General features: G+C 39.9%; 1 protein-coding gene across 1 annotated transcript in view; it reads right to left on the bottom strand.

Moving 5' to 3' along the window:
- Positions 1-14,384, bottom strand: part of PHEX (phosphate regulating endopeptidase X-linked) — a 105,623-nt gene that overhangs the window by 73,886 nt on the left and 17,353 nt on the right. Inside the window, exons 4-6 of the mRNA XM_061988589.1 lie at positions 8,352-8,438; positions 7,087-7,313; positions 2,495-2,563 (exon numbers count right to left, since the gene is read on the bottom strand). Coding sequence (XP_061844573.1) covers positions 2,495-2,563; positions 7,087-7,313; positions 8,352-8,438 — 383 coding nt within the window. The remainder of the gene's footprint in view (positions 1-2,494; positions 2,564-7,086; positions 7,314-8,351; positions 8,439-14,384) is intronic.

Genomic DNA, 14,384 nt, shown 5'->3' with positions numbered 1-14,384 from the left:
CAGGAGTGCTAGCAATTGGAATCTTGGCCCCTTAGAAGAAGACAGTGGTAAGAGAGACTAACACCTGACAACCTGATTTTTCATCTAGAGACATTTGCTGTTTGCTGGGAGTCTTGCATTCAGGATGTTGTGAAGAGGCTACCAAGGCTTATCCAGCTCTCTGACTATGATTCCCTGCTGCTCTTCCTTATAGGCCTCAATGCTATTGCCAGGGGTGACCTGGGAAGCAACAAGCATGACTACAGGGCTATGGGAACAGAGGTCAAATGTAGTGTTCTCCTTGATCTTGCTAGTTAGGGGCAAGGGCCTAAGAAGGACATGAAGATCTTACAGCCTAACATCTGGTAGCCTCCTAAGAAAAGCTCTCAAGGCCATATTGAAGAATCAGCACGTCTTGGTGTTCCTTTGAAAATACATTAACATTAATGTGCACAGCATGGGAAACAAATTGGAGGAGTAAAGAAGTCTGTGTGAAGTTACAGAGCTATGACCTCACTGGGATCACAAAGATGTGGGATAACTTTCACAATTGCAGTGCTGAAATGGATAAATACAGGATTTTTAGGAAGGACAGCTGAAAAGATGAAGGGGAGTTGTCCTTTATGTAAGAGACCAGTGTGAATTCATAAAGCTCTACTTGAGCTCCTCCAAGCTCAAAAAAGATCCATTCTCACAAATAGGAAAAGAAGCAAAGGTGGTAGGAGGTCTGGATGGGTGTACAAGGAGCTGCTAACTAAACTCAAACATAAGAAAGAAGTATCAAGAAGACTGTGGCCAGCAGGTCAAGGGAGGTTCTTCTCCTCCTCTACTCTGACTTGGTGAGGCCTCATCTGTGTCCAGTTCTGGGCTCCTCAGCTCAAGAGGGACAGAGAACTTCTGGAGAGAGTCCAGCACAGGGCCACCTAGATCAGGGGACTGGAACATCTTTCATATGAGGAAAGGCTGCAGGAACTGGGACTGTTTAGTCTAGAGAAGAGGAGACTGAGGGGGAATCTTATTAACATTTACAAATATCTAAAGGGTGGGTGTCAGGAGGCTGGGACATCCTTTTTTTCCGTGGTAGCTAGCAACAGGACAAGGGGTAATGGGATGAAGCTGGAACACAAAAAGTTCCACTTAAATATAAGAAAAAACTATTTCACTGTTCAGGTGAGGGAGCCCTGGCACAGGCTGCCCAGAGGGGTTGCGGAGTCTCCTTCCTTGGAGGTCTTCAAGACCCGTCTGGACATGTTCCTATGCGACCTGATCTAGGTGAACCAGCTTCTGCAGGGGGGTTGCACTAGATGATCTCTAAAGGTCCCTTCCAACTCCTACCATTCTATGATTCTATGATATAAGAGGTAGAAGCACAAACAGGTGAGCCAGGAGTATACAGTTACTAACAAATCTTGCAGGAATATGGTTAGGAAAGCCAAGGCTAACCTGAAATTGAATCTAGCAGGGGATATGAAGACCAATGAGAAAATATTCTAAAAGTATATAACAGCAAAAGGAAAGCTAGGGAGAACATGAGTCTGCTGCTAAATGGAGCAGAGAGACAAATTACATTTAAAAGGCCAAGATACTTAATGCCAACTTCACTTAAGTTCTTACTGGTAAGACTGGCCTTCAGGAAGCCCAGTCAGCTGAGACCAGAAGGGAAATAATGAGTGAGGAGGACCTATCCTCAGTGGAACAGGACCAGATTAATGAGAAAAGCAGACATAAGTAAGTCTGGGAGGTCTGATAGGTTTCACTTAGGAGTGCTGAGAAAGTTGTTTGTGTGTCCACTCTGGATAATATTTGGAAGGTTACAGCTATTATGAGATGTTCCTGAAGTCTGGAAGAGATCAAGTATGACCTCTATCTTCACAGAATGCAAGAAGGAAGATCCAGAAACATACAAAAGCTGTTCAGCCTCATATCAATCCCTGAGAAAGTGATGGATAAAATAATTCTGGACACTATTTCCAAAAACAAAGTAATCAAGAGTAGGGAGCATGGATTTATGAGGGGGTAGTCATACTTAAACAGCCTGGAAATCTCATATCTTGGTAGACAAGGAGAGAGCCATTGCGGTTGTTCTCCAAGTTGCAAAATTACAGGTTAGAGAAGTGCATAGTGAGGTGGATTGAAAATGAGCTGAGTGATTAGGTCCAGAGGTTTGTGATCAGTAGCACAAAGTCCAGTTGGAGGTCAATCACTAGCAGTATATTCCAGAGGTCAGCCCTACTCAAGCAGAGACATTGAATGAGATGAACTCAAGAGACACCTTCCAAGGAGGAAGAAAAGCAGAGAGACCTCAAATCTTACAAAAATCTTAATTTGATAAACTTTGCAAAAGTGTTTTTGGTGGTGATGCTTGCAGTGGTGGTGTTTTCTGATAGAAGACATCCTGTAAAATCCCAAATTCAAACAAGCCACAAACCCTTCTCAGTTTACGGCTCAAAACAAAAGCAACAACGAAAAAAAAAAAGAGGAAAAATGATCACTTTGATTTCCACCTAATACTTACAGATTTGGCTTCTGTGGTGTTTTCTAGGTAATCCTCTCGAGATGAAAGAGAAAGGCTTGCTTGGTCAAGCTGTTAAAGATGATAAGAAGCAGTATTTAATAATTAATTCACCAAAATTCAAAGGTAGCCTGATAAGCAACCTTGGAAGAGTTCATTTTTTTTTCTGGCATTTATGATAGATTTATGTAAATATCTAATACACAATATACTTGTCATGGTTTAATGCCAACCAGTAACTAAGCACCACACAGCCACTTACTCATGTATTCCCCCCTGCAGTGGGATGGAGAGGAGATCTGAGGGAAAAAAATACTAAATCTCTTCAATTAAGAGCAGTTTAATAAATAAAATGAAATAAAATAGTAACAACAATAATAACATATAACTATTATAATGAGAAGAATAATTAAAAGAAATACAGAAAGAAAAAAGCACAAAACCCCAAAACAAAACAAAACAAAACCTCAAAAACACCCCTCCCTCCCTCCCTCAAACTCCAAAACCAAGTGATAAACAACACAATTGCTTACCACCCACTGATCAATACCCAAGCAGTGATCTCCCCTTCCACATCAATCCCCCCTAGTTTATATACTGGCTATGACATCCTGTGGTATAAAATAGCCCTTTGGCTAGTTCAGTTCAGCTGTCCTGGCCACATTCTCTCATAGCTTCTTGTGTCTACCCAGCCCACTCACTAGCAAAGGCAGGGTGAGAAGCACAAAAGACCTTTAGTCCACACAAGCACTGGTCAACAATATCTAAAACATCCCTATGTTGGCAACATTCAGTTCAGCATAAACTTAAGACAGCCCCATAGCAGCTACTAGGAAGAGGAAACAGAACAAACTATCCCAACTCCAACCAGGACAACATTGCACCAGTTGGAGTTCCACAGGATTTCAAAACAACAGAAAAATGCTATAATGTGCTGACAGATATTACCTAAATCACCTTACTGTGATCTGGGGAGCCTCAGATGCCTCCTGCAATATCTGAGCCCCCTACTACATCTACTTGTTTTCTGTGTTAACAGCTTCCTTGGAGAGCAGGTAACGCAGTAAGGACTGAGTCTATAGCATCAAACACTTGGTGCTGATAATCATTAATCCTATATATATATATTTCAGGGGCACAAGAGTCAGCCTGAGATGAACACTAGTCTAGTGTATGGACCAAATGCCCATTATGTTCTGGAGCACGTTAGCTGCCTTGCATTTCAAAAGCATCGTTAGCCTCCTTTGACTGAAATTGAGGTTACACTTTTGAGCTTCCCTTGTAGACCAGCACTGAGTGCTGCATTTAGCTTTTTTAACAGATGTACTGAAACAGCTGGATATCAGCCTCAGAAATAATTGCATATATACACAAGAAATTGATCTGCCTCTAGTATGTTAGCTAAAGATGTCTGGTAGGCTCAGGTAGGTTGTTGAGTTCTACTTCTATTTTTTATCTAAATAGTCACCATAATTGTCATGGTTTAGCAAGGAGCAGCTCCATGAGTGCACCCAGATGGGCAAGGGACTGTGTGAGGAGGCAGCCACGGCACAGGCCATGATGGAGAGCCTGTGCACCACAGAGCAGCCCCACATGAGAGGCAGAGAGGAGCTGCAGCCTTTGGGATAAACACATGTTGGAGCAGCCCGTGCAGGGCTGCCGTGTGTGTGAGGTACCCCATGGACTTGCAGGGAAGACTGGTGCGGAGCCCACCTGCCTTGAGGAGAGACAAACAGCAGAAGCTATCGGGAATAGACTGACTGAAATCCTCACTCTCTGCCCCCCCGCCCCCGGGGTGTTCAAGGAGAGAGGAGATAAAAACACCAGATCAGGACTCTGAGCCCAGGAAGAGGGGAGGTCTGTCTTAAAGGGCTGGTGGGACTCTTCATCATTGTACCACTCTATGCTGTGTTATCTTTGTTACATTTTGGGGTTTTATGGTTATGCTTTAGTTGATGTTGTATTAAATTATTTTCTGTTATATGCCCCAAGCCAAGTAGCCTGTTCAGTTTTGTCCTGGACCTTAAGTGACAATTAAGCTCTCCCTGCCCTTTGGCAATCCTCAGGTCTTTGGTACTTGAGGCTAATCATGGTCTTTTGTTCCCTGATGGACCTAAACCACCACAATAATATTGGAGTAATGTCCACAAGATAATTTCTAAACCAGTCCTGGTTTAGATGTCCATTGAGATCTGTATTTAGTCTTTTGAGTGAAATGACTATGTGGGAGTATTTACATACAGTCTCAAATTCCTAACCAGGAAAACCTCACGGCACATCATACATTTTAAAATTATTACAGGAAACTGAGATTTCCCAAAAGATTTCAACGTGGTCAGGTTAGTTTGGGATATGGAAGTCTAAAACATAGTTCAACCAGCTTCCAAACTCTGAATAAGATAAAAATTGGAGCAGAAACAACAGTTTTAGTATTCTAAGATTATTGTTTTTATAAAGTTTGCATTTATTCACATAGTTTCTCATAAGTATTTTTAATTTAAATCCTACATCATTTATATTTCACATTTTATATATTTATAAAAATTACCTAAATAAATACAACTTGGAATGTAAAATGAATAAATAGCATCTTTTCCTCTAGTGGCTGACATTCTCAACCTTTAAAATATACCTTCAAGAAATAAAACAAATCATCCACTAAAAGGAGAGTATCTGTGATGCTCAATGCAACTCAGATTATTTGAAGAAAAAGTATCAATTTATTTTTTCAACATACTGAAGCAAAAAGAATATACTCCTATGCTTTGCATATGTGAGTTCTGGTAATAGTTAAGTTCAGATGATGTGGTCTATTTCAATTATATGATCGTTGCGTTAAGTGTTCATCCAAGTTTTCTTGGCTTAAGAGTGAGATTTGACAACCCATTGAAAGCGAGAGAGAACAAATATGAGAAATAAACAAAAAGTTAACCAACTTTTCAGCCCTCAAGAAAAAAAAAAAGAGATCGTATTGAATGCTGAACAAAGTTTTTTTTGGGTTTCTACTTTTTTTCCTACCCATTCATTATTTTGCAATGCTGAACTGAAAGAATTTTGCAATGGATCCATTTTCACCAACAGACTGAAACATTCTGTTGTATATCTGTACTGCTAGGAATTTGTTAAAACATAGACAAAGTAGAATACTGGTCGATGCATTCTGCCGATCAAGTTCTTAATCAAATTACCAGCAACAGAATACCTGTTATGGTATGTTTCCTGAATATCAGAATACCTGTTATGGAATAATGTGATTCATGGTCTGTAGTGCTTCAGTCATTTAGATATCTAATTTTTAGATGCCCCTAAACTTACTGAGTGAAGATACTGCTAGTTAAGAAGGACAAAACTACCCAGCCCTTCACTGACAGGTGAATTGAACTGAAATATTATGAGAGGAGAAACAGAAATATCTCTCCTGATTCTACTATTCCAGTTCTTTTAAACAAATCTGAAGCCAAAGCAATCCTGACAGGATCTGAATAGCATCTTAACAGAATGACATCCTTGATACAGTGAACTGTTAATCTTCCGTTGACTTGACTACTCAGGAAAATGTCCAAGATGGGGAAAAGTTACCCTTCAATTTTATGCCAGTTAAATATCTCAATTAAAAGACATTTTAAAGAACTGACTCAGAATTGACACCCATACCACCACACCTAACTGTTGTTTGATCTCCAAATAAAACTTATTCTTGGCTACATTCCTGTAACTAGCCCAAGAGGTTAGCAACATAAGGATCATAGATCCTATTTTACTGTAATGAATGGTATTATAACTTTCCTCTTTCTCTCTTCTCTCTTGCCTTCATAAACTATTTTTTTCTAGGAGTGGAGGGCTGGTTTAGTTTGGCTACTCATCTCTATATCTTAAACAGCAATGCATTTGGTACAGGCACTGAGTTGTGCCATGGAGACATCCCACAGTAATACAATTCTCTCTGGAGTTTTGTCAGACTACAGTGAGGCAATGTCTTGGACCTTTTTCTCGCTAATCTAAACTGTTGTGTAATGCCTTGCACTGTTAACAAGCTGGCAATGTTTTGGTCCAAAAGCAATAGCATTTCACTGAAAAGGTAAATTCTGCATTTCATGTTTGGAAATGTTTGGGATACGTCTGTGTTGTAAAGTGTTGTATAAGCCCAAGATAATGTGTTTCTATCTCAAAAAAAAACCAGCTCAACTTCAAGATACCTGCTTCTGATGCATTATTCTTTATCTTCACAGACAGAAAACATTCTTCATGCAACCGATGAGTCATAAGAAGCACCTAGAATACCCTGAGAACTAAATATCCACCTGTCATTTTCATGCACACAGATCCAAGCCATTGGTCCATTGGGAACATATTTTACCTCTTTTTTTCATATTTAAAGAAGAAAATATCCTATACAGAAACATTTTTCAGTAACATATGATTCCTAGTGGCTTCTACATTCCCATGAGTCAACATCTACATACATCTCTAAGTCAGTAGGTAATAGCAACTATCATCAAGTGTAATCATTTGGAGTGTAAAATGTTATTTTTTTCTTCAAAAAGGAGACCACAGAATGCCATGTAAAGTAACCTATTAGATACACTATGTTTTACCTTCAGGATATACCTATTGGAGATTTTGTCATCAGCAGCCACGTATAAACGGATGAAGACAGAGTTACTGTATTGACCACGGAGGGTTGCCAAGGCCTGGACCAAGTTAAATCTCCTTTCTGACCATAGCCCTTCAGATCCAATGTTGGATTCCAGCACAGGCCACCGGAAAGGGGAATGCCTCAGTAAACTTAGCAGGGGTTTCACATCGGCTTTTTCAATTTTATCTGAAATGTCAAAGTGTGACAACAATTACATTTCAGACAATTCAAATCCAGCTGCAGCCACATGAGACAGAAAGATTTATCAGTGTTGATTGATTTCTAGGCAAGAGATATCACAATAGCTGAAACCCAAAGCCTCTGCTCTGCCTGTGAGCACAGAAAAGTGTGAGTCCAACCCAGTTTATCTGCACCAAGAATAAGAGAGGCAACTTGGTCCCTTCCAAAAAAGGTCAGGGCTGGAACTAGGTAAATTTTAAAAAGCATTCCTTGCTTAGGAACTAACATAGTAACTTCACTGTTTCTAAGTGGGGTTATTGTACATAATTAAAGCTAGAGAGTTCAGCATCTCTGCATTGAGGCTTCAGGGCAGGCTGTATCAAATGCTGATAGTCAATCTTAGGCTGTGCTGGAGGAAAACTGAAGGAAATAAAGCCTAGAAGAGTAATAAGGACAAAGTCCACTCCCTCCCAACTTATCTTTCACTAATGCAGCTATAGAAAGATAGTGATGTGTCCCAACCTACTGTACATCACCTTACAGCAATAAGTTCAGAAAAAGCACTTAGCAAATGTGGGTATATGGCTCCCCATTCAAACTTGCGTGACCTGCAGATAACTCAAAACTAGAGTCCAGGATTGTCTACACCCAGCCCTGTGGAAGAGTTTGGATTAAATGGACTTAAAGAATGATAAAAGGTACTGAGCAACAGGCTTTTGAACATATCAGTATGAGAAATTTCCTCAGACAGCTCCACCTGTTTACCAGGCACTGTCCTCACAACCCCAGGGCATGATTCTTTGAATCCTTTTGCACAGATTTCACAGTTTCCTGACAACAGAGGTCCCAGTAAAACCAACATCTTATGCCTTGCTGCACCTCAGTCTCGATAGCCAACTTCAGAAATGTGTAGACCTTCCACATTCAATCGAATCCAAATCAGCAAAATCCACACAAGGCTTCACAAAGCTCAGCAGAGACAAACCCCCCCTGCTTTTATAAATACAAGTAGCATATATGTTCTTCTCAAATCAGGTCACTTACTTTCATTCATGCAGGATGCATAAAGGATCTTTGCCTTCTGTACAGCTTCACTGTCTCTTCTTTTGCTGATGGGTTTCTCAAGCAATGCTGAAAAGAGAATTTTTTTACTATATTGGAAAACTTAAGAACTACCTGTTCACTTGTCTCAGCAGTTGCTTTAATTATAACATTTGTTTATTTAAGGATGAAGTTCTACTTGTATTTTCTTAAGCAGTAACACAGACATAATTGCACTTTTTTGATCCCAAACAGAGAAGGATTTTTTATTTTTCTGTTTTTAAGAGGACTGGTTTAAAGACAGTTGACAGATACTGCTCAGTACCAATACTCACAAACAGCCACCCTCAGCAAATTGAGGGAACAGAGAATTGCGGGGCAAAGGTGAGAACCAGTGCACTGGGCAGGGAGTCAGGAATTCCTTCAAGTCACAGTCCCTGGTGCAGGTATGCTATGAAATTGGGGTCTTACAGACAAGATGACAGGATCTCAGGAGCAAGACTACTGGCATTCACTTTTTCCAGCTCTTCAGCTGCTGAAGGAAAAGCAGCACAGAACTGCTCCGTTGTCTGTCAAAACGCACACAGCTTCAGTCTTGTAAATGACATAGAAGATTAAATGTTCAAGTACTATGTGAAAAGCTGCACTAAATAGATCCTTCATACTGTAGGTGCATGAAAGCCAGTTAGCTTTCCCAAGCTGCCATCTTTCTACATTTCTCACATTTCTTACATTATATTATGGAAGTGAAACAGCATGAAAAGTGTGTCTGACTGCTCCCAGCTGCCTCAAGCCATTTTATCTAAGTTGTAAAACAGCTATGATGCATCCACAGATACAGATACTATGGCTAAATACAGCAGCAGCTTAGTTTCAGTGAGAAGCTCAGGTAAAGCACAGCATGAGGTCCCTTCCAACCCCTACCATTCTATGATTCTATGAGCATTTCCATAGCCAAGAGAAGCAGGTTAGTACTTACTCATAGGACAAAACAGGGCTAGTAAACCTTATCAGACCTAATCCAGTTTTGCAAGACCCAAACATGCCCTGTACAGTGTTACTTTATCGCTACTGAGACCGCTGGAGAGAAGGGCTTTGCTGAAACCATCCCAAGTCTCTCTTGTTGTATATGCTCAGGCAGAGCTAAAAGCCTTGATAAAAATCAAGAGTTCATCTTCTATACCACACTTCTCAGTGTTCTGGGTTTCAGGTGAGCAAAAGCATAGTACAGGTTGACCCTATGTGGTGCTGTGCCTGTGCTAAGAAGCATGTCTCACACAAAAGGGTGAATGAAGTACAAGGCAAGAATCCCAGTGGCCTGCCAAAGCAAAGGACTTCAAAACACCAGCCATGGCAAAACCAACCCACTGCCACATGGAATTTAATCTGACATCATTGCAACACTATTCTTTTCTCCCAGTACTAGCTGGAGTGATACAGAGCACAGAAGAGATGGTGGTGATGCCATCCAAAAGCATCACCGTCCTGCAAAAAGGCAGCAGCTGCTTGCTCTACAGCCCCTGTCACTTCCAGCAGCTCACCAGAGTCCTGAATATCATTTTCCACCCCAAAAAATGCTGGACAAGATCCTCAATAGCTTTGGTTTCAAATCTTCAAATTGTTAATATTCCTCTTTCTTGTTAAATATGATATAATGGTAATCATTGACACATATCTTCAGTGTGCACAGTTCTTAGCAGAATAATCGGACCAGTTCATGTTTTAAGAATAGCATTTTAAAAGAAACTATAAATGAAACCTCCATAAAACTGAGGATGAAAAAATACACTTCTATTAAAGCCACTGTAATAACTTCTGTTCCTTACCAGTGAGCTGCACAGCCATGAAATTTTGAACCTAATAAAATTCAACGTCCAGAGCTTAGCTAAAGCTCAAAAGAGACACAGAGAATGAGATCCAATAAATAAAATCAAATCTAGCAATACACCTGCAAAAAAATCTGCAAAAATCAGACCTGGCGTTTTCCCATCAAACCATCTCATTGTGCATCAGACCAAAGCTGTTACACTCCTGGCACTTTTGCAAAGAATGAGGCGGGGTAGATGCTGTCAATTTGCCCAGCATTCAGTTATTAAGAAAATTCTTGGTCCTTATGTCATCGTTTCCAGTGATCAAATCTGAAAGCCTTAATGAGTTGGTTGAATCCTGTGGACACTGAAATAAAGTATGTAAAGCTTTAGAAGCTCAAACCTAGAGCACTGGCCACATGTACTTGATTTCTTCATTAGCTACCATAAAATCCAAATACAAAGTATAGAAATTTGTTTATTTAGCTCACAAATACATATGATTTTATATGTGTAGAATATTTAAATATTTCTTAAAGAAGAGCAAGAAAACACAAGAAACAATGGATACTAACCAAAAATATGGAAAATCAGTTAGTCTATCTACACTTTGCTGTACTCTTGGAAAGAAAGACACTACTGTGAATTAAATCAATGTAGTTACATCAAGGTATCCTTCCATTAGCAATGTCAGGTACTGTGAGTAGCCTGCTCACAGTAGCAGGCTGTGACAGCCCCACTGCTACACTGAGCATGTCTAACTTGGTGGATTGGTGCACAGTGAGCTCTGCAGTACAGTGTTTAGAAGGGTTGCAGCTCAGTCTCTGTTCTCTAAAGACTTCGGCAAGTTGAACAAGCCTTGCCCCAGGGCTATCCTGTACTCTCAAACAGCATGGAAAGACATTCTCTTGATGTGTGATGTGGTATTTCAAGGGCTCATCTACAGTATGGGAAATGCCAGACGCTGACCCACAGAGAGCAAATCCAGCTTCTCTGAAAAAATCAATTCTTAACCATAGTTAGTTGGGAGGACTGGCTTTTTGCATTGAAAAATTGTAATGACTTCATACATTTTTTGTTTGGACACTAGAATAAAAAGCAAATCCTATAACATCTTCCAAGGGATAGGAAGATAGCAGCACAGTTCAGTTATAGTCCAGCCTCATGAGATACCACAGACCTGATGTTTAGTTCCCTACTCTGCCTTTACAAGCACCTGGTCTCACCCCTCACTTCAGGACTGTGTGTGTATTCATACAAATCCATGGAGAAGTTCCATCTAAGAAGCTTTTCCTAAGTCCAGGAGCGCAAATTAAAACTGTGGCCAAGTGAGAGAGATCAGGGTTACCAGCATTCTGACGAAGGTAGTTCACTCAGCACTGATCTTTCATATGAGGAAAGGCTGCGAGAACTGGGGCTGTTTTGTCTGGAGAAGAGGAGACTGAGGGGGGATCTCATTAATATTTACAAATTCTAAAGGGTGAGTGTCAGGAGGTTGGAGCATCCCTTTTTTCTATTGTATCTAGCAACAGGACAAGGGGTAATGGGATGAAGCTGGAACATAAAAAGTTCTATTTAAACGTAAGAAAATATTTCACTGTGAGAGTGAGGGAGCCCTGGCACAGGCTGCCCAGAGGGGGTGTGGAGTCTCCTTCCTTGGAGGTCTTCAAGACCCGCCTGGACATGTTCCTATTCCTATGTGACCTGATCTAGGTGAACCTGCTTCTGCAGGGAGCTTGTACTAAATCCCTTCCAATCTTAACATTCTATGATACTATGATTGAGATTATTCTTCTTGCAGCTTGCCTTTTTTTTTTTAAACTCAGTTTTCTTTTTTCAAAATTAATGTCTCCAATTCCCTAAATCAATCTTTCATTTCAGGACTCCAAAAATTAACCAAATTCAACTTGAATCTATAAACAATTTCAATAGACAAAAAAAAAAATCTCCTTTAACAGATTCATTGATTTTGAAAGAAATTTTATCCATCACTTTATCAATCAGCATCTTTTAGCTTAATCTTTAAATAAGAATTTTTAAGAATAAATGGCTTTGACCAGACTAGGAAACACACAACACTCCACCAATATTAGAATTACACCTTGAAATAATTGTTCATTTGTTTGTTCTCAGTTAAATGCTACAGTGCTAGAAAGGGAACAACAAAGATTTTTAAAAAACAATACAATAAAAAAACCACAACAAACCACAACAAACAACCACAATCTGAGCTGGTTTAGAGCCCTCTGAAAATGCACAGAATCATTACTAAGAGCAACCGCAACTTAACAACTTATTGCTCCTACTGGCTTACAACACTAGCCTGCCACAAATACAAAGCAGAATACGATAGCCAAAAAACCACCAGAAACAAAGTGAATCAGCATAGCTTAAGCCACTTTCAATATAAAGCCTGAAGTCATTTCCCTAGCCAAATATAAAGTACATGCTTGAGTGGCTGTTCTAGCAAAGCAGCACTTCTTCGGTCACGTCTTTTACTTCCTTCCCTTTCAAATTAATTCCAAAGTATTTTTCTTCAGGATAAAGGGAATCTTGGCCTGTGCTATTGACCTCAGCACCTCATTGTCCATGTTTCTGTATGCACAGGGTGCTCAGATGCAAGATTTATGTTGCCCTTCATAGAAAACTTAGTTATGGCAAGTGTCAAAACCTATTGGTAATTTTGCTCTGCAGTGCTGAAATACCATAACTCATCTCATTAAACAACTACCACTTGCACAGCCAGAAACTGACTAAAGGTGTTAATGGTATCCTAAACTTTGTGAGGCTGCAAATTACTTCATCATTCATTTTCTTCTACCAAGGGGCTGAAGGCAAGGAAGTTCTCATTGCAAATCAAAGTTCTTCTACTTCTGGCCTAGGTCAGGTGGGTTTGCATCACTCTTTCCCTGGCTCATGTACAAAATGCAAAGACAGCATCACCAACAAAAAATACTTCATAGCTGGGAATGATAGTCAGTTGTCTGAATTGTAGATGCTCAGATAGACAGTCAAGGGGAAAAAAAATAGCCACAGCTGGGGGAGGTAGGGAGCTGGGGTTGGGAAGGGAAGGAAGTTAGTTTATATTGAGTTGCCTTCAGACAGTTCTTTTCCAGCACAAGAAGGCTAAAAACAGCCAACTTCCTGTGGTTCACTACCCTATAGTAAATAGCAATCATCTGCTGTTAAAAGTGAGAGCAAAGCACTTTACCAAGTAAGCTTTGTTTGTGTGTATGTGTGTGTTTATTTAACTGCATGCTATTCTGAAACTGCTAAAGATAGTCTTGTGGCTAAGTGTTACCTTTAATCTTACTTTCCATTTCTAGTCTGTGTTGATTTTCCAATCTATTGCCTTACACAGCTTCACTTTGGTTTTTAACCACGATATTTTATTTACAGCACTGAGAAATCCTGTACCTTTCTCTCTTCTGACTTGGAGCACATGTAAAACTGGACTGCACAGCCAGATTTGCAGGGAGAAGAAATATGTATACCATTTATCGAGATGAGGAATAATCAAATGATTTATCAGTGTCCTAATCTGCAGATTGTATATGTTCTGTATGCTATCAGACAGTTTTCTACATATACAGTTGAGTTGCATCCCTGAGAGACACTATGAGATAAACTAAGCTTATTTCTTACTCTAGAGAGAAAAATGTAATTTTCCTCTAACTTTCCAACCCTAGATATGGAGAAAACATTGTGCTAGTAAAGACAGAAGTATATTTTTTTTTTCCATAAATTTTTGTCCTTATCCTTTTACAAAAATTTGTTGTATGTGGAAAATGCAAACTTAAGTGTTTGCACAGCAATATCTCATAGTGATTTGAAATATAATGCTTTGTGTCTTGAAGAAAAACAACTGCATGTGAAAATATCCCAGTGGAAATAGACTTTAAGCAAGAAAAAAAGTTACACAAGAACCCCAAGGGAACATCCCATTTCCTGGTAAGTTGTATCCCCAGACCAGTGAAAAACTAGAAGCAGACAAGTAACTCGGTATGAAGTCCTGGAGCAATGCTAGAACAATGAAGAGTCTTGAACCGCAAAAACATAAAAGTATTGAACTGTGGAGATGATCTTACTGTTGTACATAGGCTAGTGAGACAGAGTGGAACACTGCCTGCCTTTCAGCTGGCTATATTTGGAAAACGTTGGTAAGCTGGGCAGGGTGCAGAAAAACATCACAACCATTCAAGTTTTTCTTTGGGTGCAGCAGGTTGAG

The sequence above is a fragment of the Colius striatus genome, chromosome 1 (genome assembly GCF_028858725.1).
Source record: "Colius striatus isolate bColStr4 chromosome 1, bColStr4.1.hap1, whole genome shotgun sequence".
Lineage (NCBI taxonomy): Eukaryota > Metazoa > Chordata > Aves > Coliiformes > Coliidae > Colius > Colius striatus.
This window is presented reverse-complemented; position numbering and strand designations above follow the sequence as displayed.